Source organism: Panthera pardus, unplaced genomic scaffold, assembly GCF_024362965.1.
Source record: "Panthera pardus isolate Hobbes unplaced genomic scaffold, ASM2436296v1 HiC_scaffold_24, whole genome shotgun sequence".
NCBI lineage: Eukaryota > Metazoa > Chordata > Mammalia > Carnivora > Felidae > Panthera > Panthera pardus.
The window spans coordinates 20,523,056-20,535,314 of record NW_026526810.1 but is presented as its reverse complement, the minus strand read 5'-3'; the positions used below and the strand labels follow the sequence as shown (position 1 = coordinate 20,535,314).

The 12,259-nt window shown below is 38.7% G+C and overlaps 1 protein-coding gene across 5 annotated transcripts in view; it reads left to right on the top strand.

Moving 5' to 3' along the window:
• Window positions 1–12,259, top strand: part of HERC2 (HECT and RLD domain containing E3 ubiquitin protein ligase 2) — a 268,052-nt gene that overhangs the window by 211,078 nt on the left and 44,715 nt on the right. For all 5 annotated transcript variants that reach the window (XM_019438147.2, XM_019438149.2, XM_019438148.2 and 2 more), the window contains 4 exons: window positions 96–285; window positions 827–967; window positions 5,277–5,468; window positions 8,245–8,398. In XM_019438147.2, coding sequence (XP_019293692.2) covers window positions 96–285; window positions 827–967; window positions 5,277–5,468; window positions 8,245–8,398 — 677 coding nt within the window. The remainder of the gene's footprint in view (window positions 1–95; window positions 286–826; window positions 968–5,276; window positions 5,469–8,244; window positions 8,399–12,259) is intronic.

Here is a 12,259-nt window from a genome sequence, read left to right as displayed (position 1 = left end):
GCATCATTCAGTAAGGGCTTGTCCCTGCTCCTGACTCTTCTGTCCTGCAGTGGTAAAGGGCAGTTCACCACAGGTCTGGCTTTCTCTCCTGACAGAGATGCGGTGGTTGGGGCCCTCATGCCAGCTGGCATGATCGCCCCAGTGGAGTGTCCCTCATTCTCCTCCTCGGCACCTCCTTCTGATGTGTCTGCTATGGCCAGTCCTGTGAATGCAGAGGAATGTGTACTGGCTATTGATATTGAAGACAGACTGAGTCCAAATCCATGGCAAGAAAAGAGAGGAGAGGTAAAAATAAATAGAAAAGCAATAAAGCAACATTAGATCAAAAAGGAAATGGTAGCTACTTTGTATCTAGAGAAGTATAAGTCATTCTTCCACTAATTCAGAGTGCTTTTGTGCCTACTTCTGTGATTTTTGGCTTGGATTAGAAAATATTTTATTTAAAAGGATCTTTTTAGTGCTTAAGTAGAAATAGATTTATTCGTTTAAAAAGTTGCTAAATTCAAATCCATAGTCCTTTATTTGCAATTCTGACACCTTAAAGCTATTTTGGGGAAAAACCCAACTTGAAGAGTTGTGAGCTCATTTTAATCTTCATGTGACCATTGTGAATATTAATAGGTTTTCATGGGAATATGAATGTGCTTGACTTTGCAGGGTTGCCCTGTACCCCACTGGAGCTGGTGGTGTATGCTCCTTGCTAACCTCTATAACATCTGTGACATTCCAGATGACCCAAGGGGTTTGAGATCAGGCTTTTTGAAATTGTGTGGGAAGTGTGCCATGTTGCTGAGTTTTTCCTTTTCTTGTATACTTTTTAAACTAGATGATCTCTTCTGAAGATGCCATGACCCCCTCTGCAGTGACCCCATCTGCTTCCTCAGCTTCTTCTAGACCATTTATCCCAGTGACGGATGACCCAGGAGCTGCCAGCATCATTGCAGAAACTATGACAAAAACCAAAGAGGTCAAAGGGATTTCTTTTTTAACATTTTATTTGGAAATAATCTTAAATGTACACAAAAGTTGGAGAAATAGTACATAGAAATACAACACATTATACTACCATATACCGTTCACCTAGGTTCTCCAGTTGTTGGCATTTCTGAACCATTGTGGGGGAGCTGTAGGGCACAATCCCCTTTCATCCTCAAGGCTTTAGTGTGTATTTCCTGAGTGTCAGGGCATTACATTGATCCAGGATTACTTTCTAATCCATAGACTTAATCAGGTTTTTGCTCATTGTTCCAATAGTGTCCTTTATGGGTTTAGAACCCATCTCAGGGTTGTGTGTTGTTTCTTTAGTACTCAATATGGGACATTCTTTAGTCCTTCCTTTTGGCTGAAACACCATACGAAGGATGTAGAGTTCTTTTCATTGCACCCCTCTGGGGTATGTTCATTGTTGATTTGCTGCATTACTAGTGATACTAATTCTTATCACTTAAGAGTATCTGCCAGGTTTCTCTACCAGAAGTTAATAAGAGTGTATTAGTAATTATTCATGAGGAGATACTTTGAGACTGTAAATACCTATAAGTACCTTGTTCCTCATCATATTTTTACCCACTAGTTTCTAGTATCTGTTGATGATTCTAGCTGAATTCGTTATAACTGTGTTGTCACATGATGATTTTTCAGATTTCATCATTCCTTTTGGAATAGAATTGTTGCTGTTCTTCTGTGAGAAGCTCCCTTCTCATCTTTGTCTGTCTATCTATGATGATATAAAGTTGGATGGGATCCTACTTTACTCAATAATGACATACATTACTATCCTCATTTGACACCCCAATTATCCTAGACTTGGCCCTTGGGAGACCTTTTTGGCTGGTTCATTTGTCCTGACATGCCCCCATAATTCTTTGAGCACTTCCTTACTTTTTGGTACAACAGTGTGTTCTGGACTTATCTTTCATTTGCCCTGTCCCTGCTCTGGAATCACCCATTTCTCCAACGATCCCTGATTCCTTTTAGTAGATCATAGAGTTTAGAAACAAGATCTGGAAACTTGGTAAGTTGACTGCTATCGGATGTTCTTGGTTTACACCTTCTCAGCAAACATGCATGCAGCTGAGCATTTTTTTTTTTTTTTTTTTTTTTTTAGCATCTTCTTTATAATAAACACCATGAGGGGTACCTGGGTGGCTCAGTCAGTTAAGCGTTCCACTCTTGATTTCAGCTCAGGTCATGGTCTTGCAGTTCATGAGATCGATCCCCATGTCAGGCTCTGTGATTGTACCTTGGAGCCTGCTTAGGATTCTGTCTCTCCCTCTCTCTACCCCTCCCCCACTTGTGCATGTGCTTGTACACTCACTCTCTCAAAATAAGTAAACGAAAAAACCCCCAGCAAAACCATGAGTAGTTCAAACCACTATTTCAGCTTAGAATGAAAACCAAAAAACATTTTCAGTTTCAGTCCAACAACCACAGAATTTATCTTTGCTCTCTCCCTTTCTGTATTTAAAGTATATAATTCTTTTATTTGTTGCTGGATTGATTTGCTATTTTGTTGAGGGTTTTTATAGCTGGTATTCATAAAGGATACTACTAATCTATAGTTTTCTTATGATGTCTGCCTGGTATTTGAGGAATACTGGCCTTAGTGGAATGAGTTGGGACAGTGTTCTTTTTTACTGTTTCTTTTTTAGAATAGTTTGAAGGGTTAGTGTTACTTCTTCTTTAACTATTTTGTAGAATTTTATGTGTCCCTTTAACCTGTTCTCATCATTTTTTGCGTGTTTCCTTGCTTTCTGGCACAACACACAGTTCTAGTCTCAACAAAATGATTTATTCTCCAGCCCAGAAATCAAATGTTTCTCTAGGAAGTCTTGGTTCTTTTTAGTGGAGAATGGCATTTAGAAGGCAAGATCTGGGCCTTCATGTCCTCATTTAAGTTGGGGTATTGATGTTCTCAAGCATTCTTAGTGGACACAGCTAGGGAATAAATGTGTATGTGTATGTATATACACACAATAGATATGTATTCTTATATTTATTTCACTATATACCTACATATCTTGAAAACCACTGGTTCACAACAGTACAATCAATTCTAATACCTACACAGGATTCATTCTTCTTTTCTCCCCCTCTGTATTTATAACTCTCTTCTCTGAAAGTGAGAAACCTGATTCCTATTATTGGCAGTTTATTTACTTCCTCTTAGGTAGCCAGCCTCCCATGTTGGCTGCCACACCTTGCCCCACATGGATACCCCCTTTTCTCCACACAGCTTCTGACACTCAAAACCAGAAGTCATCCCCAATGGATACCCCCTTTTCTCTGCACGGCTTCTGATGCTCAAAACCAGTTTGACTTCTGCTCAACTGCTTGATTTGTGACCTCTCCCTCACCTCCCAAGCTGGCTTGCCAAAGCAGGGACCCATTCTGTCACACCAGCCACCACCACATGTGGACACCCTCCCCACCCCCACTTAGGTGCTCCCTGTGCTGGGCTATCTTACCCTGCTCATACTCTCTCCCTTCTTCTTTGGGGACAAACATGCGTTTTTTTTTATTTTTTTTTATTTTAAGTTTTTACTTAAATTCCAGTTAGTTAACAGTGTAATATTAGTTTCAGGTATAAATGATAGTGCTCATCAAACAAGTGTACTCCTTAATCCCCATCACCTACTTAACATGCATTATTTTCAATTACATTTGGAACTCTAGATTTATTATTTTATTACTACTGGCAAAAATATGTCCTATGGAAATTATTCTTAACCATCTGTGGTAATAAAAAGATTGCCATTTATAAATTAGGTGTCTAGACTCAGCTTCTCCTACTTCATGATCTCCTATGGTGAAGGTTTAATGCAGAAATTATCCTGAATTATGTAAAATTTTTGCTTTTAGGTAGAAGAGGGATTTCTTTCCTACCAGTTTATTTAAGAGACATAGGCACTAACCAGATTATACCCCTAAATTCCTATCATTTCAGTTTTGGTTTGAGTCATAAATAAATAAATAAATAACATAAAATGTAAATGTAAATAAATAATTTTCATATTAGTATTAGGTTAGTATTAATCACGTGTTAATATATTCCACTGAATGCTTTTGCTGCTCTTCAGTGAGTGAGATTCTGTAATGGCATCATTTCTGATGAACTACACTTAACGATCTCTGGGAATCCATGCAGAGGTAGGAGCAGGGTCCATTTCTTTAAAGGGAGGAACTGTGTTCCTAGCACAGAGAAGTATGGTGTCCAGGGCCTAAGTCTGTGGAATTTGCACATTGGGTATGTCACATTTCCCTTAAGTTTCCTATGTGGGGCTTGTGCTTCCTTTATCTCGTTTCTTTTTCTGGAAAGGTTGGCACTAGTTTTGCTGAGATCCAGAAAGCAAAAGAGAAAAGGAGAGGCACATCTGGGATCTTGTTCTTCCCCTAATGATCCAGACTCTGCCTGGGGAACTAGAAGGTCCTGTGTTATTCCCCATTCAGCACAGGGTCTCAGTGATTCCCATTCCCTCTACGTCAAAAGCTCTGGGATTTCTCATCTCTGATGGCTCCTTGTTCCTTTCTATAAGTCAAACCCCACTACAACCCCCAAGACGCTCTTAGGTGTTGGATAGCAGGCTGTGAGGCAGCAGTGCTGGATGGGACATCCTCACAAGGTCAGAGGCTGCCACAGGCAAATAAGGGGCTCCTTTCACCTGCTACAGAGGAGGGAGAGGTAAATGATGACAGGTGGGGTATGTTCTAACTGACATACTGTGAATGAGAAGTAAGAGGAGAATATCTATTTTCATTTTCAAAGTACCCAAGGAACAAGAGATAATGGATACTGTGTTACGTGCCAGCCAACAAGTCACTTTAAAGTGATTTAGAGATTCTAGGAAAGAGTTATATAGAGAATGTAGGCAAAACATGTTAAAAGTACAAATTTAGTTGATAGAAAATTCCCAAGCATATCTTATGAATCAGGGAGGGGTAAATTGTATATGTTGTGACTTCATTCCAGGCCGTCCACCTATGATTCGAATTTGGTCACAGTATAAATTGTCATTTATTTATAGTTTACGCATGCCTTTTCATAGATATTATCAGTATTTTGTAAAATAGTTAATTGGTCTTGAAAGCATAGTACATGGTGGTGGAAATTTTAGAGGTCTGTCCTTTCTTAACCTGGCATTTCATGCTCTTAAAAGCTAAAGGCCTCAGAAAGTCCCTTATTCATCAGTAGTAGTCATGTATTCTTTGAGTTTATGGGTAAACTGGTGACTATTTCATAATGTATCATTCCTCATTTTAATTGTTGGACTTTTTAGGATGTTGAAAGCCAAAATAAAGCAACAGGCCCAGAACCTCAGTCCTTGGATGAATTCACTAGTCTGCTCGTTGCGGATGACACTCGTGTCATGGTGGACTTGCTGAAGTTGTCCGTGTGCAGCCGGGCAGGGGACAAGGGCAGGGATGTGCTGTCAGCTGTGCTGTCTGGCATGGGTACCGCATACCCACAGGTGAGCCATGTGATGGGTGTCGTGGGCTTCTCTCTGAGAGATATGCTACTGTTGGCATCACACCTTCTCTCGTGCTTGATTTTATTCTAGGAGATAGCAGTTCAGAAGGACTCCTTGTAAACAAGCCCTTTCTCTGTCCTGTGTGCTGTGGTTGTCCTCACTGTGCCTTCTGACATCATTTTGGTATTTTTTGCCATTTAGAAATTTCTGATTTTTATGAAGTTGGATCTGCCAGTTTTTTTCATTGATGGCTTCTGGATTTTGTATTATGCTGAAAAACTGCTTGCCTATGTGACATTATTTAAAGAAAATTTTCCAAGTTTCTTCCAATTATTTTTATGATTTCATTTATTATATTTACATTTTTGAGCCATCTGGGATTTATCTTGATATAAGGGATAATGTAGGGATCCAACTTTATTTTTTCCTAGATGGCAAACTTGTTGTCTGACAACCATTTATTGAATAATAGTAATAATAATCCATCCTTTTCCCAATGATTTGAAAAACATTTTAATCATATTGTAAATTCTTGTATATATTTGCGTCCATTTATGGACTCTTCTGTACATTAACCTAACCATTATGCTTTAAAATAGTTTTAATATTTGGTAACACGAGGTCCATCAGGATTTTCTACTGTGGTGGCTAGCTGAGCCATCCGGTATAGTGGCTTCCAGTCACATGTACCTGTTGACCACTTGATGACTAGTGCACCTGAAGAACTGAAGTTTTCATTTTATTTAGCTTTAACTAATTTAAATGTGTATAGCTACATGTGGTTAGTTTAGGGTATAAAGTCAGCATCATATCAGTACATCTTAGAAATTGGATTGATCAGTCCTAAAACTTTTTGGCTTCCTAACGACTCTTTTATTTATCAGTGGCCTTCTGCCTTTTTAGAACTGGCCACATCAGGGAGTCTGATGCCATGAACTCTGTACAGAAATGTAACCTGTGTTTTTCTAGACCTTATATCACTGCCGCCCAAGTGAGAAAATACTTAAGTGTGGTTGAGTGGTCTTGAAAACATAGTAAATGATTTGGTAGTTAGTAAATTAAATGGTTTGGGGCTTGTTATTTCTTAATCATATTCAGGAAGAACAGGAGGTAGGTTTCCTACTTTCTAGTTTTTTAAGGCAAGGTACTTGGCACAATTCTGAGAGATTGAATCAAGATGAATTGCCACAAGCAAAAGCTTTTTGTTTTTTGTTTTTTTGTGTTTTTGTTTTTTCACAAGTTTATTGCATTTGTGAGAGGAAAGGATATGAATGAGGACATGGATTTAAAGTAATAATGCCCAATATTTAGTACACACATATCTGCCAGGCCCAGTTGTGAGTGCATTCTCAGTATAGATGGTAGATGTTCTCTGTTTACAGATGAGGAAACTGAGGCTCTGAGACATTGTCCACTGGCTGTGGACACTCAGGTTGCTGGTGGGTGGGAGAAATGGGACTGGACCCTGAGTGCTCTGAGGGAAAAGCCACATCTGTGATGCCTGTCACCCTCTTCTTGTTGACCTCTCCTGGGGGAGTGATGGGATTTTCAGAGGAGGATTGTGAAGCCCAGAAAACTCCTGGTGGACTGTGTGGTAGGTGTTTGATGCTCCCAACATGTGTGTCCCAGTGATGCACACTACGTTTAAGGGGAAACAGAAGCAAAGATAGGATTGTCTTCAGACTATCCTGGCCAGGGGCAAGATGCTGGTCTTGTGTCACCCCAACCTAATATTTGGGACTCTTAAAAGAGAGATGTCTGAATTTATAGTCCTGTTACCTAGATAGCAGTGATATTAGTTTGTCATTAACGAAACTATTTACTAAGCTCATCTATTTGTTATCTAAATGTGAGGAAAAATAGAGGAGAAAAATAATTTATTCCTGGAAAGTATAGAATACACAATAGTTTTTTTCTCTAAATTTCAAAAATTTTCAGGCTCTTACTGCTACAATAACATATTCTTATTTGTTTTTAAAAACAGAAATCAAAGAGTTTATAATCACCAGTATTTACCACTTCAATGGTGTGAATCAGTAAAATTTTAAAATGAAATAAGTATTGGGGAGCCTTGGTGGCTCAGTTGGTTAAGCATCTGACTCTTGATTTTGGCTCAGGTCACGATCTCATTATTCACAAGTTTGACAACTGCATCAGGCTCTGTGCTAACAGTGCAAGCCTGCTTGGGATTCTCTCTCCCACCCTCTCTCTCTGCCCCTCCCCTGTGTGTGTTCTCTCTCTCAAAATAAATAAACTTAAAAAAAAATGACATAAGGACATTATGGATTGTTCAGAGAAGATGGTATTGGGGCTGACCCTTAATGTCCTGGGTCAAGGGAAATCCCACTTATGTTTGTGCTTGTAGCTGTTTGTTTCAGGTATTATGCTGCTGTTTGATCTGGGTGGCTTGATTGTTCCTATCTATTCCTGCCCCCTCCTGTTTGACCCCCAATGACTTCTAGGATCTTGGTCATTTTTATCACCTTTCTGCTCCTGCCCTGGGTATTTTTGTTCCTGAGGCAGATTTTTCCTCACTAGGAAGTAATCTTGTCTTGGTATAAAAAACTGTTGTGATCACAGTTTCATTGGTTGGCACATATTGAGTGTCTTGTGTATGTGAGGCAGCTCCCAGCTACTTACAAGCTTAACAGCACCTCTGAGGTCTGTGCTATCTTGATGTTATAGGTGAGGGAACCAAGCCCTGATTTAAACTAGATTTGTCAAATTCTGAAGTCCTATCCTGGTGCCCTGATCATGTCCCTGCTTCCTCCCCCAGGTGGCAGATATGTTGCTGGAGCTCTGTGTCACTGAGTTGGAGGATGTGGCCACAGACTCGCAGAGTGGTCGCTTGTCCTCTCAGCCTGTGGTGGTGGAGAGTAGCCATCCCTACACAGACGACACTTCCTCCAGTGGAACAGTGAAGATACCAGGTACTCAGCGCTGGCCTAGGGGGACGAGGGGGGAAGAATCTCTGCCTATAGAATAGCTTCATTTCTATAATTGTATCAGAAGTACACCATTTTATAGAAAAGAAGCTACAGAATTGCTTTAGACTTATTTCCCAACTTTTTAAAAATACTTTTTTTCTCAAAATAAACATGATACAGAAAACCATGCAGAATGAATATTTAGCTTAACGATTATCAGGTGTGGTTGCCATAGTCCCCAAAACTCAGATCTAGAAGAAGTCCTGTGCCAGTTTCCAGAAACTCTTCTTGTGTCCCCACTAAAGTGATTGCTGCCCGCCCTTAGAGATAATGCTGACTTGTATTTCTGGGCAGTTTCTGTTACCCAGGTGTGTACCCTCTTCTAAGTCTCTTTCTAATTAATAGTTTCTATCTTTTAAGTTTCTTATTGTAACTTTAGTTCTTGATTTTCTTTTTCCTTTTTTTCAGCAATCTATGTGTTGAGGAACCTCAGCCTTTAACCCATTGGTCTTCCCTGCAGCCTGGATTTACATACTCCTATTGCACTTCAGCCTATTCTTGATCCTTGTCTTTCTGCAAATTTCTCCTGATTCAGAGTTCCAAGTAGTTCAGACCTTTGGCAAGACCATTGGTGGTTGTGTCCCTGTGCCTGCTTGTCTTTCCTTATGTGATGTCAGCAGCTACTGATACTCAGAGCCTGAGGCCATTAATCCATTGAGGGTTGCAAAATGGTGCTATTCTAATTGTTCCATTCTTTTCCTGTTTATTAGCTGGAATACTTTATAAAGAGTTATTTCCCCTCATCCTTTAGTTAGTTACCTAGGGGTGCTGTTTGCATAAGCAAGACAGGATTAAAAGCTTTCTTCTATTTATATTTTTAAGAGGATGAATTGATTCCCTATCATTCTTTGAAGGTAACCAGAATTTTTTTTTCTTTTATATTGTTATGCACTTACAGATTTAAAAATATATGATGGGCTTTAATCTCTTGTGACTCTTATTCTGTTGAAGCTCAAATTATCCCATCTCTAGATATCAGGAACCTCTTCAATTTGTTCCAGAAATGACATTGGTGATCCATTGATAACCTCCATGCAGTCTGGTATAACAAGATTCTTTGGGCTTGTCATGTAGTTTCTGCCCCCTACCTGGAATCTTCCTTGGTGTCTTTCAGTGGAGAAGGCATTTTAGATTACTGGGCTGTCATTGTTTCTAGACCTTTTCAATAGACAGAGGTAGGATGAATGGTTGGGCAGTCCCCTTTCTTTTGAGTTCATACTGATACATTGGATTCAAATTCAGAACTGCAAGGTTTCTATTAACCTCTTACATTACTTCTGTGTTTTCTTCTATACTGAAAATCTTGATTAGATAGGGGATGACAGAATTATAATATCTCAAAATTATTCATTTGCTTTATTTGACATTTCAGAAACAAGAGACTAAGGATTCAAATCTAATATAAGCAAACATGAATACAGTTCCTGAAATAGCAAAAAAAAAAAAAAAATTTTGGCTTATTCTCTCTTCCTTCTCCCAACTTTATTAAAATGTTATTATACTGTATCTACCAGAGCATAATAACCATTACATACCGTACTTCTGTTCAATCTTCATTTAGTTTTATTTTTACTCTGTTAATGCTCACTTCTAGTCCTTTGTCTCTATCTCTCTTTTTTAAAAATATTTATTCATTTTGAGAGGGAGAGAGAGAGTGTGTAATCAAGGGAGGGGCAGAGAGAGGGAGAGAGAGAATCCCAAGCAGGCTCTGTGCTTAGAGCACATCATGGGGCTAAATCTCATGAACCATACCATGACCGGAGCTTAAATCAAAAGTCGGTCGCTCAACTGACTGAGCCATCCAGGGGCCCTATCTCTTTTTTCATTATGATTGACTGAAGCTCACACTTTAGTCAATTCTTCAGTGGGCTCAGGATAGCAGCCCTGGGATCGGCTTGTCCATGACAGTTTGTGCTCAAACTTGAAAGTTAGGTTTTCTTGGTAGTAAATTTTTGGATCACCTGTTCTTCCTCTGTGAAAGTGTGATGGTGGCAATCTGTTTTTCCACTTATGTATTGTGCTTTGTTTCAGTAATTTTACTAGAATATGTTTTCAAATGGTTATTATAGGCGGTATTCACAGATAGGTGGTATGTTCCTTTAAAATGCAGTTTCAGACCTGCAGTGCAGACCTGTTTGTGTTACAGTTTGTACTGTTTGTAATCCCTTAGCCCTCTTTCATGGACCCGTGATCATCATGGTGTATTAGATACCTTTTAGACTCCATGTTAACTATTGCCTCTCAAATACTTCCTACCTTTCTCTTTTTCTTCTTTTCCTCCTTCTCTTTGTTTTAAAGCGCCATCTATTTGTGTTCATTTACTCTTATGCCCTTTCTAATTTAGTCTGTATTTAAAATTTTTTTTAATGTTTGTTTTTGAAAGAGACCAAGTGTGAGTGGGGGAGGGTCACAGAGAGAGGGAGACACAGAATATGAAGCAGGCTCCAGGCTCTGAGCTGTCAGCACAGAGTCCAATGAAGGACTTGAACTCATGAGCTGTGAAATCATGACCTGAGCTGAAGTTGGACGCTTAACTGACTGAGCCACCCAGGTGTCCCACTCCAGCTTGGTAATAAAACTTGAAGTCCAGAATTGTGATGCCTCCATTTTTGCCTTTCTTTTTCAAGGTTGCTTTGGCTATTCAAAGTCTTTTGTGGTTCCATATAAATTTTAGGATTGTTTGTTCTAGCTCTGTGAAAAATGCTATTGGTCTTTGGATAGGGATTGCATTAAATGTGTAGATTGCTTTGGGTAGTATAAATATTTTAACAATATTTGTTCTTCCAATTCATGAGCATGGAACATCTTTCCATTTCTTTGTGTCTTCAGTTCCTTTTGTCAGTGTTTTATAGTTTTCACAGTACAGGTCTTTCACCTTTTTGCTTAGGTTTATTCCTAGGTATCTTATTATTTTGGGTGCAATTGTAAATGGGATTTTTTTTTTAAATTTCTCTTTCTTTTGCTTCATTATTAGTGTATAGAAATGCAACAGATTTCTGCACATTAATTTTGTATCCTGTGATTTTACTGAACTTATTTATTAGTTCTAGTAGTTTTTTTGGTGGAGTCTTTAGAGTTTTCTGTGTGAAATATCATGTCATCTGCAAATCAGAAAGTTTTGCTTTTCTTTCTTGCCCATTTGAATACCTTTTATGTCTTTTTGTTTTCTCAATGCTGTGGCTAGGACTTCCAGTACTATGTTGAATAAAAGTGGTGAAAGTGGACATTCTTGTCTTATTCCTGACTTTAGGGGGAAAGCTCTCAGTATTGCCTCATTGAGTATGATGTTCGCTGTGGCTTTTTCGTATATGGTCTTAGTTATGCTGAGGTATGTTCCCTCTAAACCTACTTTTTTGAGGGCTTTTAGCATGGATGGATGTTGTACTTTTTCAGGTGTTTTTTCTGAGTCTGTTGAAATGATCATATGGTTTATATATCATGTTGATGAATTTGTGAACGTTGAACCATGCTTGCATCCTCAGAATAAATCCCATTTTTTGTGGTGAATGGTTTTTTTAATGTAATGTTGAATTTGGTTTGCTAATTTTTTGCTAATTTGGTTTTGCTATTTTTTTGAGGATTTTTGCATCTATGTTTATCAGAGATATTGACCTGTAGTTCTCTTTTTTTATGTGGTGTCTTTATCTGGTTTTGGTATCAGGGTGATACTGACACCATAGAATGAGCTTAGAAGTTTTCCTTCCTCTTCTGTTTTTTGGAATAGTTTGAGAAGAACAGGTATTAACTCTTCTTTAAATGTTTGTTAGAGTTCACCTGTGAAACTGTCTAGTCCTGGACTTATAT